The sequence below is a fragment of the Bemisia tabaci genome, chromosome 9 (assembly GCF_918797505.1).
Source record: "Bemisia tabaci chromosome 9, PGI_BMITA_v3".
NCBI lineage: Eukaryota > Metazoa > Arthropoda > Insecta > Hemiptera > Aleyrodidae > Bemisia > Bemisia tabaci.
In genome coordinates, this window is record NC_092801.1 from 36,174,656 (window position 1) to 36,201,895 (window position 27,240).

Genomic DNA, 27,240 nt, shown 5'->3' on the forward strand with positions numbered 1-27,240 from the left:
GTGTCCCTGAAACGACGTCCATTAACGAACTGACCACGGGTGGCGTCTGGAGTCTTTGAACCCGCTTTGGAGGTCACGGTAGGGGCAGTCACTCTCGAATTATACGAAATCGATGAGCAGAAGGGCGAGCTCACCTAAAAACAGGTTACCGCACCCAAACGGCCGAACGTGCCAGGCACAACTATGGTGCGGATTAATTAAAGCTTAATCGCTCGGAAAAAGGGGCATTTTTCGGGCGGCCTCCCCACCCGGAAAGCGATAATGACGCAACGTATCAATTAACTCGTTTAGACAAAGTGTATTTAAACGGCTCCGTGCCGGACGGTGCCGAGGCGTGAATGGAGCTCTAGCATGTGTTAGGATTCCTAACTTAGGAATTTGCGCTTTAAGCACTGATTCCTGTGTGAAATTTAGCGAGAAACACTATGCTGCCGTGCAAATAGCCTGGTTACATGCTCAAATTTCCGTCAAATTCCGATCAAAATTATGACTAAGATGGAGGTCGAGAGTTATCTAGATTGATGAGTAAAATTAATTAAAACAACGTGTTGATTGAAATAAGCATGGAATAAGCACGGTTGTGTGGAAATCAGATGAAGGTTGAGCCCCACAGCTCCATCGTCTACCATCAAATTTTTGCAGGCCGCAGACATTTGATGGTAGGTGGTGCGTACCAGTCACCATTTGATCGGAAATTGATGGAAATTTGAGCGTATAACTAGCATAAAGGAAAAACGCCGTAACGGAAATTCTTGAAAACTGCCATGATACTTCTACTCTGTGCGAAGCTAATTGGCAAAAACTTCACGGCATGGTGTCAATTTGTTCTTCTTTAAAAAAGAACATAGAGGCGGAGATTTTCAGACACCGAAAACGAGATATGCGATTGCGGACTTACGCCGTTGATATGCTGCCAACAGGACGTTAACCCTAGTCAAAAAAGTAGGAAAAGCAGGGTTGCCACAAAATTTAGAGAATAAAATTCCCTGACATTTCCCTGACACATTTTGGTAAAATCCAATGACAATTGAAGACATGCCAGATGGTAAAAAGACATAATTAGAAATAGTTTTCGGGCAAAATTTGTCGTTCGAAATGTCAAACCCGTTCTAATAAGCAAAAATGTGACTTGATAATTTTCCCCTAACATTTCCCCCGTTTCTCGGACTGTGGCAACCCTGCACTAGAAAAAAAACACATTTGATCTAGAATTCAGACTCTTGAAAACATTGACAAGTATAAGGACTCTTGATTCAATCAGATTTAAGCTTAAATCAAAAGGAACTCCGCTCAAATTAAGAGGCTTGGTTCTTGATTTAAGCTTAAATCTGATTGAATCAATAATCCATTTTCTTGTCGATGTTTGTAAGAGTCTGGACTCTAGATCCAATGTGTTTTTTTTCCAGTGTGAAAAAGACGAAGAAAGGAAGAGAATGAAGAAGGAGAGGAAGAAGGGTGGTTTACCTGAATATAGAGGACGATCTTGCAGAGCGCGGTGCCCATGAACCAGGTTTCGGTGACGTCCCAGACGACGGTCGGCGGGAGGCAGAAGAGGATGACCATGAAGTCGGCCACGGCGAGGTTGACGATGAAGTAATTGGTGATCGTCCGCATGGCCCGGTTCCGGTAGACGGCGACGCAGACGAGGGCGTTCCCGACGAGACCCACGACGAAGACGCACATGTGCATGAAGATGAGCACCCATTCGAAGGGGGACGGCGCGATGTAGTCCTTGATCCGGTCCACGTACTCGTCGTCCGGCAGGCAGTACTCGTTGTTGCACGTCAGGTTCGAGGAGTTCGTCGGGTCGAACAGGTCAAGCGGGATCGCGTCCAGGTCTTCTAGAGGCGTCATCGTCGACGGTGGGTTTGTTGCCGGAAGAAGTGCTGACCTTGAGACGCGGAGCAGAGACGGCCCGGAAGAGGCGCTGGCCTTGAATGTGAAGCAGAGAAGATCCCGGGAGAAGTTCTGGCCTTGAAACGCGGAGTAGAGACGGCCCCGAGAGAAGTGCCGGCCTTGAAACGCGGAGTAAGGACGGCACGGAAGAAGTGCTGGCCTTGAAACGCGGAGTAAAGACGACCTGGAGGAGGTGCTGGCCTTGAAAAGCGGCACTGAGAGATACACTGAGTAAGTCGCGACTTAGAGATAGAAAGTCGTGTCTTTGAAAGGTGTCATCGGGACAATCGCGACTCTGAAAAATGGTAAGGAGAGTCGCTCAGAGATGTGTAACTATGATACAAGTTGCTGGGGACCTTACGATGCGTCTCAAAGAGTCGTATCTTTAAGATCTTTTGCCTAAAAAGTCGTGACCATGGCACGCTACGCAGAGAGATACTTCTTTGAGAAAGTTGTGACCTGGAGAGACTTCACCGAGACAACCGCGACTTTGAAAAGTGGTGAGGAGAGTCACTGAGAAATATGACTTTAAGATACGTTGCTGGAAAATGCGGTAATTTGCACCTCGTCTCAGAGAATAGTATGTTTAGGCTGCTTGGTAGGCGCGATCTTAAAATGCAGTACCGATTAGGTTGATTGACTTGAGATGTGGTTATAATTACATTAGGATGATGTTGAAAGGTGGTTTCGAGAGATCCTGATTTTCAATTGGGTTTAGAAAGGTGATATCAGGTTGTTAAAGAATTTACCACGGTGTATTTCAGTCTTGATACGACATTCCACTTGATTTAAATATAGAAGAGAGGCAGACTTTTTATCTCACGATCAGTATGAATACAAAATTGCTTCACTCGTTGAGCTCAAACGGTCCAGCACATCTAAATTCATTGAATTTTGAAGCTTTGATCTTAAAAATGTTTCATATTTGACTGAAGTTGAAACTTTCATGCTGAGCATCACTGTGCAGCTTAAATAATAACCAGGACGAATCTAAATCCAGACCAGAGATGAGGCCTTCAATCCAATTGCAAACATCACCATGTAGTGCCATTCAAAGCTTTAAAAGGATTCGAACCCTGAAAGAGGTCATTTATTGATGACCGTATGAGTCCGTTTATTTGCATTTATGGGTTGCGTTATTTGCATTTTTATCCGTTTCGTATCGGAGATGATTTCCCGCGATGGAATGAGAGGACTGTTGAAGAGCATGTTAAACATCACTGGGAGCTGCAGTGATATTTGGCCACACCTGCAACAGAGAGAAAGGAAGAGGGAAATTAGGCTCGCTGAGTGCAATGATAGATCTTGACCGTATTCGGTAATAGCACACTTGAAGTTACAATCTGAATAAACATACATATCGACGGTGAAACTACCAAACCACGTATCTCGGTTTGCGACGTCGCAGACTTCCTGTCATACTTTATTTTTTAAATAGAAAACTACTCAACGTCAGTTCGTGAAAACTTCCGTGATTTTTCCTCTTTGTGCGGAGAAAAATCTGTGAAAATTGTAATGAATGATATTGATTTGATCTCCTTCAAAAAAATAAAATGTGAGTGGAGATTTTTAAACACCGCAAACGAGATACGTGGTCTGGTAGTTTCACCGTCGATATAACGTGAGTTGAAGCAGTTTACTTCTTGTAAACTAGCTGTTGATGATATTTGTTTAAACTTCGGTACTTACATTTTTAATTAAGGCTCTGAATATCTTCAATATTGATTTTCTTTTATTTAAAAAAAAAAATAAAAAAAAAAAAAAAAATAACCAAGCAGTTAAAAATTATTTTAAAGTTTGGTTTTGTTGAGATTCCCTATTTTTTTTTGGTACAAAATTTTACAGAATAAAATATTATAAAGCGCGGTGTAATGAGCAAAATGAAACTCGGAATTTCATATAATAAAAGGAAAGAACCATGAAGCATTGTTGATTGACTCGCACAGAGATCAATTCAGGGGCTTGGAGGACAAGACGCGTAAGTGCAGTTTTTGAAGAAATTAGGATAATAATGAGTTCAAGTAAAAGTAATCTCAACGCATATTCTGTAAAAAACTCGCTCCCAAATTCCAATTTTTAAGCATCAAAAAGTCAAATCGAACTTTCTTTCCGCCATAAGGATCCGTGTAATTTCAAAAACTTGGAACACGAATTTCTCGAAATAGCAAAAACTGCACTTACGCGTCTCGTCCTCCTAGCCCCTTAATTGTACGTATTTCTGCCAAACGGAACTATGCGCATTAAGACATGAGCCCCGAGATCCATAAGAACATGTGCATAACAGAGCTCACACATAGTTGCACATAGTTCCGTTTGAAAGAAATACGTCCAATTGTAATGGAGTTATGTGCATGTACTAGTGCTCTCACGGGCAAAAAGTAAAGTGAGATAACTACACTCCAGATTAGAGGGCTTAATTCCACTTAATTTTCTGCAAAAATTCTAAAAACCGACCGTTCAAGAGCAGTTCAAAAGTTACGGAGCGATAAATCCCAAGTTTAAGAGAACAGCAGATAAAGTTCGTTGACGCTGCTTTCAGCTTCAAAAAATATTCATTATGAACTACGCTCAACACAATTTAAAGCATAATTTATTGTTCGAAGTACGGCTGAAAATTTTGATCGCTTAGGCTAAACTCAGCTTAATCGGGATCATTGTGACAATAGTGTTCACCACCACCGCTCTGGCGCGGCGGGCAGCCGACCAGCGCCTACAAACCTAAGTGGATACTTCTAGCATTGCGCAATGCGTCAAGTATCCACTTAGGTTTGTAGGCGCCAGTGCGCGTTCCGCGCTGGCATGACAGTACGCCGCACAGTGGAATGAGAAGTGAGAGAAGTCGGACATAAAATTTTTATCACTTCTGTTGTTGACTTTATCGGCCATACTTTATCAATTTTTGAAATTTTTTTAAAACTTTTTCTTATCAGTCACGTCACGAATGCGAACGCGGACGCGGATACCGAGCCACTCGCGATCGCGAAAACGCATCGTCATTTTAGTTTTTATACATTTTTTTAAATCACCTGCGATGAGCGTTAGCTCGAAACAGCTGTAGTGTAGAATCAACAACAATTTTTAGAAAAATCGGTAAGAAAAAGTTTTACAAAAATTTCAAAAATTTGATACAATTTTTGGCTGAAATTCCTAATTTTTAAGTTTATTTCGTCACAAATTCAATTTCAAGGGGTGTCTCTAAAAGGAATAAATTTCACGGAAAAACCAATGTCACTCTTGGGCTTTTTTTTTTACATTTCCGAAAGTACGAGCTTTCAAAGTTTCCAGATGTTGTCTGACATCTCCTAAATCGCTCCAGTGTGTGGCAGCGGGCAAGACCGTGCGTTTATATCCACCGCGGAGCGGATATTTTTCATCCATCCATGATAAGTCCTCGATCCGGTCGAAATCATAGACGAGTGGATCCGATGCGATGAAAAGTTGACTCGACTACGAATTAAAAGTTCTAAAAAAAAATTAAAAGTTCCGGTATAAGCTCCTAGTTAGTTAGAAGGACTTCCGCGGAACCAAGCGCGGGGGCGTACACTCTCAAACATTCCCTCCGTCGAGACATCGATTATCGATATTTCTCCATTTGAAGCTATAGTAAAGAATCGATAATTAAGGCGTTCGTTGGAAACACCCTGTTTATTGATCCTTTTCTGTAGGTTTGAGTAACAGATCAATCGATATATCGCAAAGCAAGCCACGCCACTGAAAATCACGTAGCAGCGGAAAACAACTCTACAACTCCTTTGAGTGAAGCTAATCCATGAATAAATTGATCACGAACGAGTGAATAATTTAGGGGACAAGGTGCTTAGACCCCCCCTCCCCCCCGGCGGTCAGATCAGGTGGTGGAGGTGGAAGGGATCCTCGGAACTGCTAGGCTGTGACCCCAGGGTGGCGGAGGGCTGGAGGGAAGGGACGGAATCAAGTGCCCTATTACGTGCAACAGCCAGGGTACTTTCACTTGAGAGTCTTGATGCCCTGCACCCCGCTTTCTATCGGAGAAGGGATGAAATATGAATGAAGTGCCTCCTTCGATCCGACGTTGGCAGACGGTCAAAATAATTTTCAGGGCATCTTACCTTCGTATATTGGAAGATGTTTTTCATCCTATTGAAGACAGCTTTCTCAAAATTCCACCAGAGTAAAAATGATTTGCTAGGGTAGCATTTTGGCTGTCAAAAATTGGTCTAGAGATCCCTGGATGCTGGCTTGACAACCCTTGCAGAGATGTTTACGCACCGGAAAAAAATTGCTGCAAAAAGTTGAAAAAAAGTAACATCCGAGATGTTATTTCAGCAACTATTTTTTTCGGCGCACCATGCAATGGAGTCTTAACTGGGAGGTAGGTCAGGGTAATCGAGGCAGTATTTGGACGGGCTAATTTTTGATATTTGTAATGCTAAATCAGCAAATTGTCTTATCTGGGTCTGTTTTTGAATAAGCTACGGAAGGTTTCGGGAGCTTCAAATTTTGTGAAAAAAGGTCTCATCTCTCATGTAATAGGAATTGTTTTATACAGAAAACATCCATACATGGCAACATGCTAAAAAGCAATCTAAATAATGGAAAAAAATATATACTTATCATTGGAAAAAGCTATCTCCTAACCTAAAATTCAAAATGTGAAAAAAATGCACGACTGCTCTGAATACTAACACCTCTTACCGATCTCGTTATATGTATGAATAAATATTCATGCTCCGCGATATGAGGTATACGGGTGATGCGGTTGCATGAGGACTGATAGATACCATACATGTTTCTTCAACATCCTGAATGTCAGAAGGGTACCTTTCTTTCGATGTAATAGTTTTCCTCTTTATTTAAATGTAAATCAGAAACTCATAGCGTGTTGAAATTACAAAAAATAAATAATTGCGGTCGAAATGTAACGAGCAAAATTTAATAGCTATCATGGTTAATACATTCAAATTCAATATCAGCTGTTGTTCACTTAATTCACTCAACACTCAGTTCTACTTCTGTAGTGAAATTTGCGATATCATGGCGAGAAATAAGTGATAGTAAATCAAAGCAAATTTAATCTCATTTTTAATCGTGAAATTCACAAGGGTATGTCTTTAGAGTCTCCGGCTCCGGTAATCCTCTCCAATGGAGAACATTTGAACTGCATTTTGCAATTTAGAACTATAAATTCTGGCTCTTCTGGAAAAAACACTTATGTGCATAGGGAAACTAATGGCACATACGTTGTTTTTGAACCGGGCTAGACTTCATAGTTCCAAATTGCAAAATGTAGTCCATTTGTAAAGCTACATAATAACGCTTCTCTACTGGGAAAATGCCGTATGAACATTCGCATGATGCTAAACTTATTCTGTATAAATTTCCATTTTTGAGATAATGTGTTTATTATATTTTCATATTTTCTGATATAGGTGATCAAGTTTCAAATAAAAGCTCTCAGAAATTCGAAGAGAAGTATTTAAAAAAAATTGCAAACATTTTGTATAGTAGTAGAGAGAATTTGATAGCAATAAAACACTCTTATGGCGGTTTTCAACATCATGGTAAAACGAAGCAACAAGGGATTCCCTGACATTTCCCTCATTTTCCTGACACATTTTGGTAAAATTCACTGACAATTGAGGATATGCCTGATGGTAAAAAGACATAATTAGAAATAGTTCTTGGGCAAAATTAGGGAGTTTGGCAACAAGGGAAAAGAAAGAAACACGCATTCTGAGGAGGAGTAAATTAAATTTGACCGCCGAAACCGTCGCGAAGACTCAAAGGCCACCGGGGAGCTCTCTTCAAAGTTTATTCGCAACTCGCGAAACTTACTGAAGAATATTTTCGAGTGTAATCTAAATGCATTAATGCAAATTACTCTTAAGCTACCCTCGTATATTAAGTTTATCCAATTTGAGCGAATTATTTGCTTGTCAGATTTTGTGTCTCAAGATAGTGTAAGATTTTACTGCGTTCAGAGAATACAGTCGACATTAAAAAGCTCTTCCTGTAATTGCTCGCTCGGATGTTATTTTGCGACAGCTGTTTGGTGGAGCTTGGTATGGAGACAATTTTTAATATTTGTCTCCTCCATCTTTTCTGTCCTTGGAAATAAACTCAAAATGAGATCTGAGATTTAATAAAGGATAAAAATGAGACACTTTATCCAGAAACTCAACACTTATTGTATTATTTACATCTAAAATACCTTCAACATAGGAATTCAAAGAAGGTTTATAAAAATGACCTTAGTATAAACACTCTACCATCTCTTTTGGACATTTTTGAAATTTGGCGACGGAATGTTCATATGACGTTCTTCTTTTACACACTAGCGTAGAGTGCTTTTATGAAGGAAATATCGTCATTGGGTCCATTGAAACCCTCGGAACCAAAAATTCATTGAACTTGGCACATGCAACTTTGGAAGGGAAAAAACTGTTGTCAATCTTTGAAGTTATTACATGCTGCACTTATTCAGTGATTTTACCAGCCCTTAAGCGCTAAGAGAGGAACAAAAAGAATAAGGGTTGGTATCCCTCTGTATGTGGACCCTCTCCGTCATACATATAGTTGAAACACATTGTTTGAAAATCAGCCCTTTCTCTGTTGTTTTAAGTTATAATGTACCACTAGACAAGGTACTTTAAGCATTCTGATACATGTGTTATAACCAAAATTTTACATAGAACTCAATTCGCCCAACGAAAATTACCGAAACCAATTCCTAACGAAGATATTAACGTTTTTATTTCACATTGGTTACGGGAAATTTGAACTGTCCGCTCATAAGTGACTCAAAGCTCTACGTGAGTCAATTCCCGCACTACGACGGTTTAGACAAGCTTCTCAATCGAGCTTCGCAATGTTCATTTCCCACCATGTGTTGCTCAAACTATGAGCAATTTGCTGTAGCCGGGCCAAAGCTTCAAGATTGAGGTTGCCAGATATTTACATCGCAGAAACTTTCATCATGACAACGTTCAGCACGCGACGTGAATCACGTAGAGCATTGAGTTTCCATGAGCGGGAGGTTTGAATTCACGCATCAAAACACATTAAATATCGCCCTAAAGAATTGAATTCCATTAGAGTCCCTTTATACTGAGAGTTAAGACAATGTGAATCAATTTCTGATTGGTTACAGTATTATAGGCCTCCACCGTGTCACAAACGGGAATAAAGATTACATGTTCACCAATTGCAAAGATTATAATCTGGAATGGACCGAGGAATTACGGGTTTGACAAGGAACAAACGGAATGAGAGAAGAAACGGTGAAAGGAATTTGCGGATGAGCCGATCAAAGATTACGTAAAACGTTTAATTTGTGTAAACTTTATTCCCGTTTGTGACTCCATGAGGGGGCGTTGTCTTAACTCTCAGTATAAAGGGACTCTAGATGTGCCTTTTTTAAAGTTTTAATCGTGGACTAGTTAAAACAGATCAGCGCAGCCGGCAAAACAAATGAGGCAGGCCAGGCGCCTTCAATTATGCGCATGCAACATGGACATCCATCAAGCACGAATAGTCGTATCCTCGCGCCGTGATGTAAGATGGAACAGCGCAATGCACTTACGACAGTATGCGTGTAGCTTTTGAATATGAAACAAGCCAGTGCGCCTTAAGGGACTCTAATTTCGGTAATTTTCGTTGTGCGCATCGTGTATTACGTGAAATTTTGATCGAGAATCATATATCAGAATGCTGAAATTCGTACCTTGTCTTGTGGTCAATTGTATTTTTTATGATTTTTTTTTTCAATAAAGGCCCCTGCAAAGATGGCTGGTTTTCTTTTCACCTCTGCGCAATCACAAGTATTCTGCCGTGCTAAGGAAAAACGCCGTATGAACATTCGCGAGTTGTCAAATTGCCTCGGATAAAACATGTATTTTTAAAGAAAATTATTCGTATTTTTCCTTGAAATTTTTAGACATTTTAGATGAAATTGCGAACAAAATTGTCTGAAAAAATTGAGGAAAAATATTCAAAATTATCCTAGTAAATTAGGTTTCTGTTGAGGGAAATATGACAACGTCTGAAGGCTCATACGGCGTTCTTCCTTAGCACGGCAGTATTAACGTTGGATCGGATCGATTCTGAGTTCATCGAACCAAAGCCGTCTTTCCGGCGGCATTTTCCCCTATTTTCAAGCTTAACGTGTGTAAATTCAAACTCGCTCGTTCGCACGGGCTATTTTTCAGATCATCCAGGAGAGTGTTCCGAGGAATTTTGTTTCGGACCAGCCACATTTGCCTCGCGGCATTCCTCCCCGACAAAAAAACGTGATACCGAACGAACCGATTGACATGTGCATCACGCTCCGCGCGCCCTCTGGCGGTGAGGTTCTCGACCGAGAGACGTGGAATCGCGCTGCCAGCGTTGACAGGACACCGCACCTTTGATCCGGAACACCCTAATTTATATGCTCCTCGCTTTTTCATCACATCCAACCCAATCGAGGCCTGCACTTGCTTATACATCGACCGACACACTCCCGCCAAACCTGAGCGATGGGCGATTTTGTTGAACTTTCCTGTTGTAGAGCATCTTCACAGGGAGAATACACTGCCAAGGGTTGGTGAACACATTGGCGGATTCAGCAAATGGAGATGATGTCTGTGTGAGGAATTTGCGATTTGACCATCGATTCTAATGTAAAAGTTCGCGAGAAACACGATGGTGCCACTGGTTTCCTCTGAAATCAACATCAAAGCTCAAAAAAAAGCTCTCAGGTTGAGGCCAAAATGGAGGGGATATCCCACGCTATCCTGAGAGTCCACCTCTACATCAAAACAAGCTCTCCATGCAAAGATAGGGAGCAAATACATTAGCAGGGTTGCCGTGTTTTCAGTTAAGGAGTCCCCAAAGAAAGTGGTAGCGTTGTCAATGTATTTGCTCCCTATCTTTGCATGGAGAGTTAGTCTTGGTGCAGAGGTGGACTCTCAGGATAGCGTGGGATGTCTCCTCCATTTTGACCTCAACTTTGAGCGCGTTTTTTGAGCTTGGGAATTGATTTCAGAGAAAACCTGTTACATTATCGTGTTTCTCGCGAGTTTTTACATAAAAATCAATGGTCAAATCGCAAATCCCTCACACATGCAACATCTCCATTGGTAACATCGTTTTTTCTCCATTTAAACCCATGGAAATGTATCGATTTTTGGAGGGACTAGGTGCTACGAAAAAGATCGATTATTTAGTATGGGAAAAATGGATTTAAATGGAGGAAATCCGGTGTTGTCAAAATGCTGGATCCGCTTCGTCATACTGAAACGGTAAGGGAAAACGGCGTATTAATTGCCCTTTGCACACGTTGCAAGTTTTAAGTTAAAAGTGGGGGTCATCAGTGCATCACTCATCGATAATCGTGTTTGAGGGGCCCACGCAAATGTTCCTGCTTGGACGGATCTTATTATTTTAGCTGATCTACACGGGAATCGAGCATTGAAACAGGATTCTGTGACCAGCTCAACCGACCCATTAAGAACCGTGCATGTATGCCTTCTTTCCTCTTTTGAGAAAGCTATTAATTGTAAATAAATTCCAGATAACGCGACAACATTGATTCCGCGGAATCAGCTTGTCCGCAGGATAAAAGTTCCGGACTGTCCAGCACCTCAGCAGCGGTGATGGTTAAATCGTGAGGATTTCGGCCGTCAAAAGTTGAGGGAAAAAGTTCGGGGACATCCAACACCCGTTAGAGTGCCGACTCGAAAACTTGCGGGATAATTTGTTCCACGGACACCGCGCGACATTGATATCATCGTGGCATTGTTGCCAGATTGTGCTGAGAATCCAACACATTTCCCCATTCAACTGAGCGTAAAATATCAATGGTTTGTCGCGCAATCTGGCAACTTTGATCGTGAGCGCGTCGCCTTGGGAAAAAACGGAATAAACTAGCGGAACGGCTAGACGTGATATGAAAGAACGCCGTATGGGCACTCGAAAGTTGCCAAATTTTCCCGGATAAAAAATGAAATTTTGAGGAAAGTTAGGCATATTTTTCCTAGAAATTTGCAGATATTTTAGGTTAAATTGCCAACAAAATCGTTCGGAAAATTGGAGGAAAAATATTCGCAATTTCCCAGGTAAATTCGTTTTTTATTGAGGGAAAAATGGCAACAGCTGAAGGTTCGTAAGGCGTTCTTCCTTATCATAGTGGAGCAAGATGTGACTGCTCCGGTAGTTTTTACGACAGCGTGTATCTTTCGCTGACGGCAGGGTTTTCAACAGATTAATTATTACCACCAATTTTGTACCGGGTAAAGTTTTGCGCGAAAGATACAACACGAAAATATTCTCTGGCAGAAGGTCTTTTTACGAATTTGGATTGCCGATTCGCACCAAGATGATGACCACCAAAATAAAATCGGCCAATTGAAAGGACCACATGGACAAGGTATGCATTCTGATAAATGGGTTATAGAACATTTCAACAACAATTTTTTGTCCGTGCGTCTGTTTTTTCCAACCATGCTGAAAGCATAATGTGTTTGTAACTATTAAGGTGGTTCCGTGTCAATTTAATGATTTCCAAAGCACTTAAATATTTTCTTTTATATTTTGTGCTGTTAATGTGCTGCAACACAGTGTACGCTCAACCAAATGCTCAAAATTGGACAAACTTGACCCTAAAAGATCGATGTACAAATGGGCTAAAACCAAAGATCGCATGTTTCATGGTTTATTTTCCTTTTTTATTCATTTTTGTATACTTTCTTTCAACTCAACTAGGGCTCATTGGGATTAATATCGATGCCGTCGCTTTGAAAAGGTTTTAAAAAATATTTGCCAGGTTTTAAAAATGTTAATCGAATGAAGTTTTTTATTTAAAAAAGGAAAAAAAAGAAGAAAAAAAGAAAAAAGAAAGGTTTATTAAAGGTTTATATTATATTGAAAATTTTGAGGATAGAAATAAAACCAACATTCACTAATGACAATTTGAAAAGATGAATCAAAAGAAGAAAGTAACATTTCATTTAAAAAATGAATCACCGTAACAACACCCTCGGACCAAGTCACTGTTGCTTATATTACAAGTGAAAGTAAGCCACTAGACAAAACAGGTGCGTAGACAAAAAATCATTGATGCAATGTCCTGAAAATTACTGCAATGGACCAATAAACTAGGAACGAATTCAAGCATTCTGATACATGTTTCTTAACCAGAATTTCACGTAAAACACGATTCTTGCATTGAAAATTGCTGGAACCTAATCCTAGCAAAGATAATAACGTTTTTATTTTACAATTTTTTTTTTTTTTTTTTTTTTTTTTTTTTTTTTTTTTTTTTTGTGATGAGGGGAAAAATTCGCTACAGTGCCCCCATCATGAGGGTCGCCAAGACGCCCCTCATGAAAAGGGCCCACCGAATACCGGGACGGCAACGACCATCAGCTGGTGAAGAGCCGCCGAAGCGACCCCTAACCGACCCGACCGCTGTGAGATGGGAAGACCCGGTTATGTGGGGGTGAAGCACGCCGCTGTGTTCCGTACCCACTAAACGACCCCTCCAGGCCACACCCCGTGCAAGTGTGTCCCATCGGACGCTCTATCCTCCCGTCGGACGTCCCTAAGGCACTCTTCGAACGGCAGTCCCCGACCCCGGCCCCGGTTTAGCCGGCGCCCCTCAAGCCCCCCCACTTAAAGGGAGGGTCCCCCCATCCCCCGGGACCGATCTGCCGAAGCCATCATTGTACCCGGAGTCAAGGGCGTAGGAGGAGAGCCTAGGCCCAGCTTGCGCCAAACCCTGCGACAACCCCACGGCAGGGCTCTGGAGCCGAGAACTGGAGGGCAGGGAGGGCAGACCAGCTACGTCTCGCTCAGCCCTCGAGGCACCCGATCTTATGCGGCCCCAGAAGGGGGCAGCCTACACATGACTCAGCTCCGCGGGTGCGTCGAACCCGATATCCCCAATTGGATAGCTTGCGGTAGTTTTACGTGCGGTAGTTTTGCGGTTATTTTACATTGGTAACAGAAATCTGAATTGCCCGCTCACATGAAACTCAAAGCTCTACGCGAGTCAAATCGCGCACTACAACGGGTTTGGCAGGCTTTTCAATCTAACATCGATCATTTCCCACCCTCTCTTGTTCAAAAAGTAAGCAGTTTGCTATGGCTGCGTCAAAGTGTCAAGAATGAGATTGCCATATTCTTATGTGTCAGAGACTGTCATGGTAACGTTTAGCTCGCAATGTGACTCACGTAGAGCATTGAGTTTTCATGAGCGGGAGGTTTGAATTCACGCATCAAGAAACTTTAAATATCTTCGTTGGGAGTTGATTTCAGTGATTTTCATTGCGCGCATCGTTTTTTACGTGAAATTTTGGTTCAGAAACATGTATCGGAATGCTTAAATTCGTGCCTTGTCTAGTCGTCCATTTACTCCTCAAGATATGCAATGTTTCTTGATGCGTGATTGCAACCTCCCGTTCATGGAAAAAATTTTACCATAGGCAAATCGCGCAATAAACGTTCCATTAGTAGTCTCTGTGGGATGAAAATATATCAACGGCAATGTCCGTGCTTCGGGTCAGCTGCTGCACGTTGCTACCCCTTGGAACAACCAGAGGCGGGACAAGAACATTCCTCAATTGAGAAGCCTGCCGAAACTGTAGTGTGAAATTGTGAGAATTCAAAAATTCTTGCGACAAAATAACTAAACAAGTTGATAACTTAGTTAGGTTTCAATTTCAGTCATTTTTGCCGCGCGATTCGTCTTCTACGTGAGATTTTGGTTCAAAAACTTGCATCAGAATGCTTACATTCTTACCTTGTCTGCTGGTCTATTGGAAATCCTAAATTCGCCTTCAATTAGCCGTCTATGCAACATAACCTTCGTGACGCACGTAAAGTGGTATCACAATTTCACATTTAGATTACAGAGTGTGTTGAAGGCGCACCTTTTATCCTATCTTGGTGCTTTTTTAGTGCTAATAACCAAAAACTTACAAAATTTTAGAGTCTTCGATCGGGCTACCATTATGAAAAATGTATTGAGAACATAATTTTGCACTCTACGAAAATATGTTTTTCGTCTGTAAGCCTTATTTAAAAAAAAGGGCTCAAACGCTTGGTTGAGCGCGTGGTTTTCAAGTTTTGTTGTTTTAGTCAACATATTCTTCGACACTATAAATTATGAACGTTAATGATTGCTTATGAGAGTTTTTTATAATCTCTTTTTTTATCTTTCCCTTCTATTTCTCCGTCTCTTTACAAAAATCATCATCCCTAAACTGAAATCCAAGAGACAAATGTGATGGAAATTCGAAACCTAAGATTCTCCTTCTATCAGCGGATTATGTGTAATGACCGTCGTGACTCACGTATAGTGGTATCACAATTTCTCATTAAGGTTACACGCTGTGTTAATGGAGTTCCTCTTTATGGCTCTTTTCTGAGGCCTTTTAGTGCTGAAGGAAGGAAATAAGATTGCTAGGCAGATTGTGCGTTACGGGTTGTGTATTAGATATTTCTACAGTTCTCAAAGTATATTCGTACAATTTCCTTAACAAGGCATCTACTTAATTATGATTGTATCCTTTTTTGAGCCATATACGCATTCTTCCGTGATAGCGAAGAAAGCAGCAAGAGTCAAATTTTCGAAATCGAGTTTCGAGTAAATTCGTCTAATCTGTTTTAGATGAAATCACTGAAATAACTAAAACCGCAAAATTCATCTTAATTGTGAAAGAACGAGACACATGAGAAAGCCGTAAGTGCCTAAAAAATGATGAAGTTTCAGGCAAGACAGCAGTAAGTGACATTATTCCTCCAGTGAGCTAATGAAAACAGTGCTGTACAGTAAAGTACCGCCATCTTCTGCCAATTTCTATTCTGAAAATGTGTTTGCTGTTGTCCAAGACGCCACCACGAAAGCATGCTGAATATAGCACTTACGTCTGTCTTACCTAAAAATAGCCTAACATGAAAAAGAAAAATACCCTCTTCATTTAATTGAAATAAAATCGATCAATTTTTATTCGTCCAAACGAATTCTCAGAGTCTCTTGCATGATTAGTAGCAATTTGACAAAGAACGGAGGCTTCTTCCAATAAAATTTTCCGGTCACAAGTTCCTGAGCCCGTTTTCTCAAAACTTCATTTTTGCACTTACTGCTCTCTTCGCTATCACGGCAGCATTGGACAACGCTGGAAACAACCTCGGGAACTTACTCGGGTGTATTTATAAGTTCAAAGTCTAGGGTCGGGTCATCATTGGACTCCTTGATCCCGCTAACGTGTCGGCCACTGTAGCAGTGCTTGTCGGGGGTCTATTTCAACAAGCTACAGGTTGCATCCCACCCTCAGTTGCATATTCACCCTCGTTTTCACTTTGCTCATTGGCTTATGATTCGCCCAACGCCAATAACCGCAGTCTTGTTAATGAACTCAACATTAAATTAACAACCCCCATCGGCCACCCTCCCTTTTGGTATTATAGATGAGGAGTTTTGTGCAACAAGTAAATGTCAGTGATGTTTCCTGCATATTGGCGATGAGACTACAAAATCATGTAGATCGGTATACATATAACGTTGCAGATTTTTTGTTATGTTTGAGTTGATAGATAATTGGACGTGTTTAAATCAAAAGGAACTATGTCTATAGCAGGATAATGGACCACATTTCGCAATACGGAACTAAAGCTTCTAACTAATTCCAGGAACAACATATAAGCCATTCAAATATTTTTATAGAGGGAATTTTTATGAATGAGTCAAAAGTTGTAGTTCCTTATTGCTAAAAGTGGTCCAAATAGTCAAATCAGGCATTTTGAAGTGTCAAGTCGAATAATTTTACGTGGAATGGAATGGAATAAAATAAGACTTCGCTTCCCGTAGAAAAGCATTCACTATGAAACTTGGTAATATCCAGGGGTGATTGTAATGATTTTCAGCTCTTAAAGGAATATTCATCTCAAAATATGCAGGATATTATAAAATGCAGAATTTTCACTATTTTGACGGTTAAAACTTGAAGGAGGAGTTGTAGAGTAACATTCAACGTTCGTAGATTTGATTCATTCTTTCTTTCAATATATTCAAAACTCCTCAATTGACTCTCTATGAAAAACGCACTAAACATCGTAGACTGTCAACATTTATCTATTTTCTAGACATTTGATAAAATGCCTGTTTTGACTATTTGCCAACGACACACTTAATGTAACCTGGGAACTGTGACCCATTAAAATACATGCATTGCAGAGCCAATATCAAAATGAAGATACTTTTTTTTCATTAAATACGTTCATTCTGATCATAGTTATTGGAATTTCCTACTTTACTTTGTTAATTTTATATTTACATAACTTACAAGATACATATAGAGTGTGACGGTATGAGGCAACTGTGCTTTAACTTGAATAGAAAGTGAGATGACTGTACCATAAATTTAAAGAAATTAAAATAAATACAAGAAACAGTGTTATTAAATGTTGTATACTTTAATGCATTAAGGGATTAGAGCTTCCGGATTTTGGCCAGAAGTATTAGTTTTAGTAACAAGTAAAATAAAATTAAGAGCTGCAGGGTTCGTTCAGTGTTGAATTTCTAGAACATCAAACCATTTAATGAACTTCTGAAAGTTTACGACGAGCATTACTCATTAACATGACCCTCTCCTTTCACTTTCAAATTCTCTGAAAAGCGTTGTAAATGGAAAGGGCTTAGAGGGTTCACAGATTTGCATAAAAGCTCGGCATAGTTGCCAGTGGCTTATACAGTCAATTATCAGTGTAATTATTTTTACATCGATCCCATGAACATGTGTATGAAACTATTTTAAAAGCTTTATGAAGTGATTGAAAAATGACTTTAAACTGTGATGCTATTTCATGACTATAACCAAAACATTTAAAATATTTATAAAAAAAGGTTAAAATATGATTTCAGAGCATATTAAAACCATACACATACTTAACAAATATTTATCAAATTTAACGTTTTAAGGTAGTTTGTGAATATTTTAGTTTTCCTAGTTTTGGAGAAACGATTCAATGGCCAAAGTGCAAAACCACGTATTTCCACAGCGGTTTTTCAAAATTCCTGCTCCCTTGTCTTTCCGAAAAAAAAAACAAGCTAACTTCGTAATAGCTTGAAATCTATACGAATTATCCTGCTGAGAGAGAAGAAAAATCCCTGAAGTTTCCTTGAAATTACGTTCACTAGTTTCCCAATACTATGAAAAGAAGTCAGCAACATTAAGAATGAATTGAGGTAGATTCGATACGTTCTATTGTTTTTAACATGTTTTAAGACAAGTCTATCAAGTGACATCGCTCAATTGGATCGCACTGAACAGGAAGGAACCAAGCCGCATCAGCTATAGCCAAATTTAATTCGGCAATTAAATTGTAAACGTGAAAACGGTTATGCGGGTATTTTTTTTACAAATTTTAGTGATTTTCTGTAGATTACGAAGTAAATTCCTTGAAATTTTCAAATGAAACCGCACAAACGTTCTCTTCTCAAAAATTAAATTGCCCTTTTATCTTTGGCAATGGCTGATTAGTGGCGCTCGTAAATGATTGATTATCAATATTTCTAAAATTGAGACTATAGTAAAAGATCGATTATTAAGGCGTTCGTTGCAGTGGCGTGGCGTGCTTCGAGATATATCGATATTTCCCCATTTGAAGCTATGTTGAAGAATCGATTATTAAGGTGTTAGGTTAATCCTTGATAATCGATCGGGTGCCTCGATAGGCACCCTGATAATCGATCCTTTTCCAAATGTTTAAATGGCAGATCAATCGATATATCGCAAGGCACGCCACACCACTGGTTCGTTGGGAAAACCTTATTTATTGATCCTTTTCCATACATTTAAACAACAGATCGATCAATACATCGCAAAGCACGCCACGCCACTGTGGCTGATACGGCTCGGTTCCTTTCTGCTAAACGCGGTCCAATTAGGGCACGTGCCATTTAATACATATTCTCCCAATATCCAGCACAATACGCGACGGAGTTGGCGTGATCCTTTTTGAGCGATTGGCCATTGTTTTGGTAAGTTGCGCTGGTTTCAATATATCACGCGCTCGATTAATTTGCGCGAGCCCCTGCCGAATAATACGAAGCCCTCGTGATATAAGGACATAAGTGCACTTCGCGATGAGCTCCATCATCCATGTAACTCAACGCTTACCCGGGCTCATCTTAAAGAGCAGTTACGTGCTTTTGTCAGCCGGGCGACGAGTTCTGCGAATTAATTTCGTTAAATTTTCGCGTGTCCAATCACTCGTGGATAATTTTTGGCGCGGCACCCGGCGTCCGGTGGAAGTCCGTCAAACGCTAATTGTTAATTCCCCCTGAATTTTAATCGGTAAATTGATTCGAATAACGGTGTTTTAGTCAGCTTGCCTCGGAGTTTCATTCTCCGGGTGACGTGTTGAATATGAGCCAGTTTTAACATGGGGATTTTCCAGTGGCGAGGCGTGAATGATCGATTATCGATACGTCTCCATATGCAGCCAGGGGTGGAAAATTTCATGAAATTTATTCGAATGAAATTTCATGAAATTTTCCGAAATTCTATGAAATATATTGAAACTTCTGGGAATAAATTCAGGAGGCTAAGAAACGCCTAGAAACAGTGATCTAACTTTTGAAATTTTTTACCCCAAGCCTAAGACATTCGCGCGTTGCAAATGTTTTCGTTCAGTTTAGTGGTTAGGTTGGGGTCTCTCTCTCTAAACTCCCCTTTTTGCCCCCTCTTTGTGTCTGGCACCTTCAGTAGAGTAGCATAACACCGCAACATCAACAGAAAGACCATCTGAAACGCTTTCAGACCTTCAAAGGTTCAATCAATAATTCTAAAAAAAAATTAATAAATTCCAACTTTTATGAAATTTATTCAGCCTTCTGAAATTTCACTTTCCATCCTTGTATGCAGCTGTGGTAAAGAATCTAATGTGAAGGTGATGGTTGAGAACACCCTTTTATCCAATTGTAACAGGAATGGAAGTAAATAGAAGCTAAAAATAAGAATCTATTCGATTGTCAAGAACTAAATTCGCAAGGCCCCTTCATTTTCTTGGATAGGCAATAAGGGTACCCTGTGACTCCTGTGAGCAAGTTTGTTGCCATCCAGGCGCACAGTGGATCAAGTTAGTAAGAGAGTTCGGAAATGGAACTTTTAGTGCACTGGAAAAAAACCACATTGGATCTAGAGTCCAGACTCTTGAAAACATTGACAAGAAAAAATACTCTTGATTCAATCGGATTTTTGCTTGAATCGAAACAAAATCCGCTTAAAATAAGAAGCTTGGTTCTTGATTTAAGCTAGATTCTGATTGAATCAAGATTACTTTTTCTTGTTGATGTTTTTAAGAGTATGGACTCGAGATCCAATGTATTTTTTTTCCAGTGTGCTTTTAACTCCCTTTATACAAAATTTTGAAGTTCTAAAAGAGGCTCCATTGGTTTTCTCGTGAAATTTTCTCCTAGAGGCACCCCTTGAACTTTAAAATGTGACGAAATAAACATCAACATTTGTAGTTTTAGTCAAAAAGTTCATGCTCGACCTCTCTAATTGACTTGATCCATAGTGAGGCGTTGTGGAAGAAACAAATGACTCGAGAAAAAAAACCGAATTGTTACTGAAATCAAGAGCACTCTCTGTTATTCGCACTACGTCTTCAAATCTGAAAGCGAAGCGCACACATTTGGAATAACCATTTCCTCCACTTTTCAATACGACCACACATTTTCAGCCCTTTTTCGGAATGGAAAGACTTAACAGCTGTGAACGAGACTTCAACGGAGACATTATACGGTCACTCGGTGTTGACAAAAGGGCCCAAGCACATTTTGATTTGAGCTCGGAAAAGCATTGAGTTACACAGAACACAGGCTTCATCGTATAGTGTGGTTACGTTATTTTATCAAAAGGGCGAAGATACGACGGAAGTACGACAAGGTAGGATCTCGAAAGGAAGAGAATACTAAAGGGATCCGTTGAGGAGATAATAGCCCCCTGTAATAGGACTGGCAGGGGAAGTCGAGATAAAAATGAACGGGAATGAAAGAAGCTGGGAACGTTGCACGCAAGCTTTTAAAACACAGCCGGCGGGATATTTTGGCTTTCGAACCTATAGAGCTAGCCTCCCTCTGCACTCGAGAAAGAGGTAAGCCAGGCTTTAAGTAATGTGCCTCTGTAGAAGTGGGCTCCAATTGGAGCTGTAATCGTGAGTGAAAGTGAGAGATGAGCACGTAATCGGCAGAGAGCATATTGTCACCTAACCGGGGAAAGGAAGCGGTGTTGACATGATTGTTTTGAAAAACCTGATTTTTGTGAGAAAATACAGGGCTCTCCTTTTGTTCGGGGAAAAAAAGATTGGACGGCTCATAATTGGATCGCACTTAGCAAGAAGAAACCAGGGCGATTATGGTGTTTTCAAAATTGTGCAACTTCCCCTTTTCTTTTTAAAATACTTAATATACGTGCAGTATTAAAATTTACGAAATTATCAACCTTTAAGTTAACAATATTTTGGTGGGAAGCAAAAACAATTTTTTTATCTGAGGGATTTTTTCGATAATTATTAATTGACATCATTTTTACAACACTGTAATTCCGTTGGTTCCTTTTTGCTAAATACGATCCAATTGAGCTCTTCCATGAGTATGGTAAATTTGCAATTTAAGTACTTTTCCTAGCAAGAAATTTCGCGAGAAACACTGTGTGTCATCCGTTTTCTTTGAAACAAACTCAAAAACTCAAGAAAAGCTCTCAAAGTTCAGGCCATAAAGGATGGGATATCCTACGCTATCCTAGGGTTCACCTCTGCATCAAGTTGAACTCTGCAATATCCCGGACAAACAGTTTCAGGACATTCCTTCAACGATTTTTGGTCCGCACACCTGCCTTGTCAAGTGGTTTACGTCCACGCGTAGAAAAGGCTACATTGACTTGGTCCCAGCGCTATATTTTAGTCCGTATGTAAAATTTATTGGCAATATCTAAATGAGAAAAATTGAAAGTGAAGGAGGTGTTTTAATAGTGACTTATCTTCTAAATGAAATGTTACTTTTTTCTCTTGATTCATCTTTCCAAATTTTGTATGGTCAATATTTGGTGTAATTTCTATTCTTGGAATTTTTGATGTAAAATATACCTTATACATACCATTTTTTTAAATGAAAAAATTGCTTCATTTTAAAAAACATTTACATGTTTAAAACGTGGCAAATATTTCTAAAACCTTTTCCAAGCGATGGCATCGATATTAATCTCAATGAGCCGTAGCTGTGTTGAAAGGAACGATATAAAAATGAACAAAAGAAGGGAAAAACTAAGAAACACGCAATCTTTAATTTTAGCCCATTTTTACATCGATCTTCTAGAGTCAAATAAAGCCAATTTTGAGCGCTTGGTTCCGCAGTAAAAACACAAAATATAAAAGTACAAATTAAAGTGCTTTGGAAATCATAAAATCGAACACGGAGCCACCTTAATATTTACCAAATACTTATTATATTTTGCTTCAATACTTGTTTTTTTTCATCAATTTAAATGAGAATACTGAGTGTGCAAACATTTCAAAATCATGAGTTGAAAAACACTGACTCCGCGAGTTTAAATATTCGAGCCTAACACAGAGGCGGCGCGCGGCGTGCTGCCAGCGCGACACGCGCACTGGCGCCTACAAACCTAAGGGGATACTTCACGCATTGCGCAATGCTTGAAGTATCCCCTTAGGTTTGTAGGCGCCAATGCGCTGGCCAGTCGCTCGCCGCGCCGCAGCGTGTCACGGCGGCTCAAGCAACTATTTCACCACAGAAGAGGTGCAAAATAAGAACATTGAAAAAACCGCACCGATAACGGTTGAACGTTACTTCAAGCTTGAGAGCGAACAAACGCAATTCGACTGTTTTTACTCTCAGCGAAAGATGAGACGCGAAAGAAACTAAGGTAAAGACCTCCGGGAACCGCAAGGGAAATCAGGGATTTCGCATCGATCCCCCGATAAGAGGGCATAACTCGAACCCCTCGTGAGACTCAAAGAGCTCGGAGTTATACGCCCGGCAGGGATCATCCCAACGCGTGCTTGAGTCCCTCTCCGGCACAGCGACGTCTTGTAAGAAGTCCCGCCGGATTAGGATATCCACCCGACGGCCGACGCACAGTAGAACGAGTCTTTGGAAGAAATCGGACATGAAATTTTGGACTTTTTATTTTGTATAATTTTACCTGTACCTCTTCTCAATTTTAATGTTAAAGGGTTCTTTTTACAGACAATTCTTTGAGAAAACCGATGAAACCACTTTTAAAATATCAACATTTCATACTGATGAAAATATACGTTTTAAAAGTTTTTAAAACATGTCCGACCTCTCCCGTTAAGTCGATCCAGCGTGCGACGTACGCTCCTGAATCGACGAGAGAGAAAAACAAGGAGATGGTTCCAACACTGCCGTGCTAAGGAAAAACGCCGTATGAACCTCCAAGCGTTGCCAAATTTCCTTCGGTAAATCACGAATTTTCGGGAACATATATAAATATTTTTCTTCCAGTTTTTCAGATAATACTGATCGCAATTTTAACTAAATCTTCTGAAATATTCAAGGAAAAATATTCATAACTTTCCTCAAAAATACATGATTAATTTTAGGAAAGCTGGCAACTCTCAAATGCTCATACGGCGTTTTTCCTTAACACGGCGAAACAGCGTGCGGATTTTGGAGAGCGTTCACCGTTCGAACCTTTCTATTTATTTTTACTGGGAAATAATTGAGTTATCATTTAAGACTAAGGACCGCGGCCGCCAACCATTGAAAAATAATGAAACGTAAAAAATCGTAAAACAACCATGCTCAAGTTATTTAAGAGATGAATGGATTCAAAACCCGTCGGGTGCCCGCGAATGAAACCGTAGTAATATCTGATTACAACGTTATCCACCACTTTTCAAGTTTTATTTGCGGACATCGTTTTTAAACAGCTAAACACAGTTTTTCCGAAGAGTTTCCTCGCAGTTTCCTAAATGATCTCAAAAGTAAGCATCGAAAATTTCGAAGCAATAAATCGTTACAATGCGGATACCTACACATTTTCCCTTTGATTTTTTTAAAAACCAGAGCAGAGAGTGAAGAATGATGACACGTAATCCTACTTTAATAGTGGTTTCAGCATCGAGCGAGCCAGGGAAGGGATCGTGGTGGAGTCATCTTTGCAGTATGACGCGCCTTTAATCCAGCTAGCGCCAATGTGCCTATACTCGTAGTCGAATACTTATCGCAAATAACTCTCGCATTGCGTTTGGCGTAGTGCGAGAAGTATTCCTGCAGTCTTGCAGGCGTTGAGATGTGCTTGACGCCGACCGCACCGTATTTGGCGCGATTATTCGAACTCGCGTTAGGATAATCGCAGCATCGGACAATGGGGCTTAATAGAGTACCTATATTGAGAGAGTATGGCCACTGGGCCCCATGGAGAGGCTTAGGACCCAAAAATGGCGGTGCTTTCTTTTGGTTTTTGTGGATGGGAGGGGGGTCATTGCCAACTTTTGACGGTTATCACCAACCGCACTTGCTGCCAACCTTACTACATCTAAGATAATTTTTCTCAAAAATTGCACACGATTAGCCTTAAAAATATGTAAAGATGTCGCAATAGTGCATTTGAGTAAAGTTCTCGTTACGATAAGCAAAGAAAACTACATTTTGAGTCATTTTGCATTACATTACTTTATGGCGTCCGCCATTTTTGGGTCCTAAGGGCTCCATTTAGCCTAAGATGGCTGAGCCAATCAGAGGTGGTAACCCCAGTGGCCATACTCTCTCAATATAGGTACTCTAGGGCTTAAAAGGTCCATGCTGTGTTTCGACGTCGTATGAGCATTCCAATGTTGCCTAGTTTCTCCTGATAAAATATTTTTCTGAGAAAAAAAGAGCAATGTTGCAAAAATGGCAACAAAGGAGGAAGTAATAACTGTTTAAAGTAGGTGACGGTCCTCCCTTCCATCCGCGGCTCCCGACATTTTTGAGACTTTTTGAGCCTCTAGGTTGTCAGATTGGGCAACGAAATACAGATATTTTATAAAGGTTTAAATGAGGAAAATAACCAATTTTCATTACTACCTGATAACAATGGGCAGCCTCCATGAGGCCCGGTGTCCATACTCTCCTCATAAAGGCGCCGTGGCATGGGCAAAGGACTTACGGAACTTTAATTTGTTTGGAAAGAGGATGGCCCGGCCGGGACGGAGTTTGAGCCTTTGTGAGCTGATGACTGGAGGAAGAACCGGTGGAAACTCGCGGGAAGGAAGTTTCATAATGGTCGAGAGTATACCGCCTCGTTAAGGAAGAACGCCGTAAGAATCTTCAGACGTTGCCTCGTCTCCTCCAATAAAAAACGAATTATCCGAGAAATTCAACAATATTTTCCTCCCAATTTTGAAGAAACTCGTAGTCACAAATTCATCTTCAATACCTGTAAATTTCGAATGAAATGATGCATCACTTTTCTCGACTGTAAAAAATTTAACGGAGTAAATCTGGCAACGCTAGGATGCTCATAAGATGTTTTTGCTCAACGCGGCAGTGTAGGAGAGTGGAGGTATGGAAAGTAATTATGAGTTAGTTCACAGGCGAGAGCTTTTTTCTCGTGCTTGTCGAATCATACGCTGCGTTGGTCTCCGGAGCTTTCAGCGCTTCCGAGGGTCGACGATAGAATCGATATCGATGTGCTTTGATCGATAGATAACGTTGTAAAAATAGGGATATATTGGTCGAGATCGCTCGATGACGATTCAACGATTCCTTTGTTTCCTCTTTATTGTCCGGATGTCTGCAACAAAGGTATCGAGAACTGATTTGATGGGCAAAACTCTCGAATGGGCATTGAATGGACCTGTACCTCGGATGTACACTTGAACTTCAGGCAAGACGCAATGCTGCCGTGCTAAGGAAGAACGCCGTATGAACATTCGAGAGTTGCCAAATTTACCTCGATAAAACGTTTAAACGAATTGTTCACCCGTGCCGTAAAATCATTTTTGAAGCAAGAAGCTTAAAAAAGACCATATTTCTTAGACTGATTGTGATATCAGGAGTATATTACGGTATTTCTAAATGCGTTCATCGTGAGTTTTATATCATTATCTGTAAGAGACAAATTTGATTTTGTTTTAGCTGAAGTTTGCAACAGGCTCATACTGCGGTTTTTTGAAAAAACTGAAATATTAGTGAATGAATCACTAACTAGCCTTAAAATGTACTCCGTGGAAAATTCACGGATCCAATCTAGTTTTTGCATCAAAATGTGAATTTAGGCTTTCTCTTCGCCACGAGGCTCCATTAATTTTAAAACTTATAAACACGAACTTCTCGAAAACATTAGATCCCTGAAAGGTTAGTGACATTATGTTGGGTGATGTTATGATGCGCTCTGTGAAAAACAATGCTAGAGATTCATTTAATATAGGAGGTAAAACTCAACCAGGTGGCTTTATAATCAAGGTCGGAGTTAAAAGCTTCACAACTACTCTCTCAGCTTAGGGAAGTTTAACTTTAGGTTGAAGTGAGTTTAATGCACCCTCAAATATGCTCTCCTTATTTGGTAATAAGAGAAAGGGGGGGAGGTAAAAAAAAGCATTTTCATAAAAAATTGCCTTTCACACTGTGAGCAGTTACCGGTTGACACATCGCACTCGGCATTGCAACTTAATAATTTGACATCGTAGGAAATTTGTTCAATGCACCTATCTGGAATTGATACAGCTGCCAAAGTGAAAGCAGAAAATACTGCCGTGCTAAGGAAGAACGCCGTATGAACATTCGAGAGTTGCCAAATATCCCCGAATAAAACATGTACTTTTGAAGGAAACTAGGCATATTTCTCCTTGAAATTTTCAGACTTTTTACATAAAATTACGAACAAAATCCTCTTAAAAATTTGAGAAAAAATACTCACAAATTTTTCTGAAAACTCGTGATTTGTCGAAGGAAATTTGGCAACGCCTGAAGGTTCATACGTCGTTCTTCCTTAGCAAGGCAGAATACAAGATCCGTCGCGCCCGGAATGAGAGTGAGATCATGACAACAAACCATGCTAAGGGTGAAAAACAATAAAATTGATACGGAAAAAGGCTAAAATATTATTCAAATGATTTTTGATCTTCCGAAGGAAAATTGACCTTAACTTTTTGCAAATGCATGGAGGCAGAAAATCTGGAAATTTTTTTCGCAAGTTTCACCCTAGAAGCTAAAAAATTAAAGGAAATTCCAGGGCAAAAAGTCTTGGGCTGTAGAAAATGTGGTTTTAGTTTTTGATCGAGCTAAGGGAAACGTTTTCCCGGAAGATAAGGCCCCTTCCCGAATTCGGTCACATATTATTACGTTATGCT

At 40.2% G+C, this 27,240-nt stretch overlaps 1 protein-coding gene across 3 annotated transcripts in view; it reads right to left on the reverse strand.

Moving 5' to 3' along the window:
* LOC109036100 (orexin receptor type 2) overlaps nt 1-27,240 on the reverse strand; it is a 553,272-nt gene that overhangs the window by 282,412 nt on the left and 243,620 nt on the right. For all 3 annotated transcript variants that reach the window (XM_072304481.1, XM_072304480.1, XM_072304482.1), the window contains exon 2: nt 1,465-3,145. In XM_072304481.1, the coding sequence (XP_072160582.1) occupies nt 1,465-1,854 (390 nt within the window). In that variant the 5' untranslated portion in view covers nt 1,855-3,145. The remainder of the gene's footprint in view (nt 1-1,464; nt 3,146-27,240) is intronic.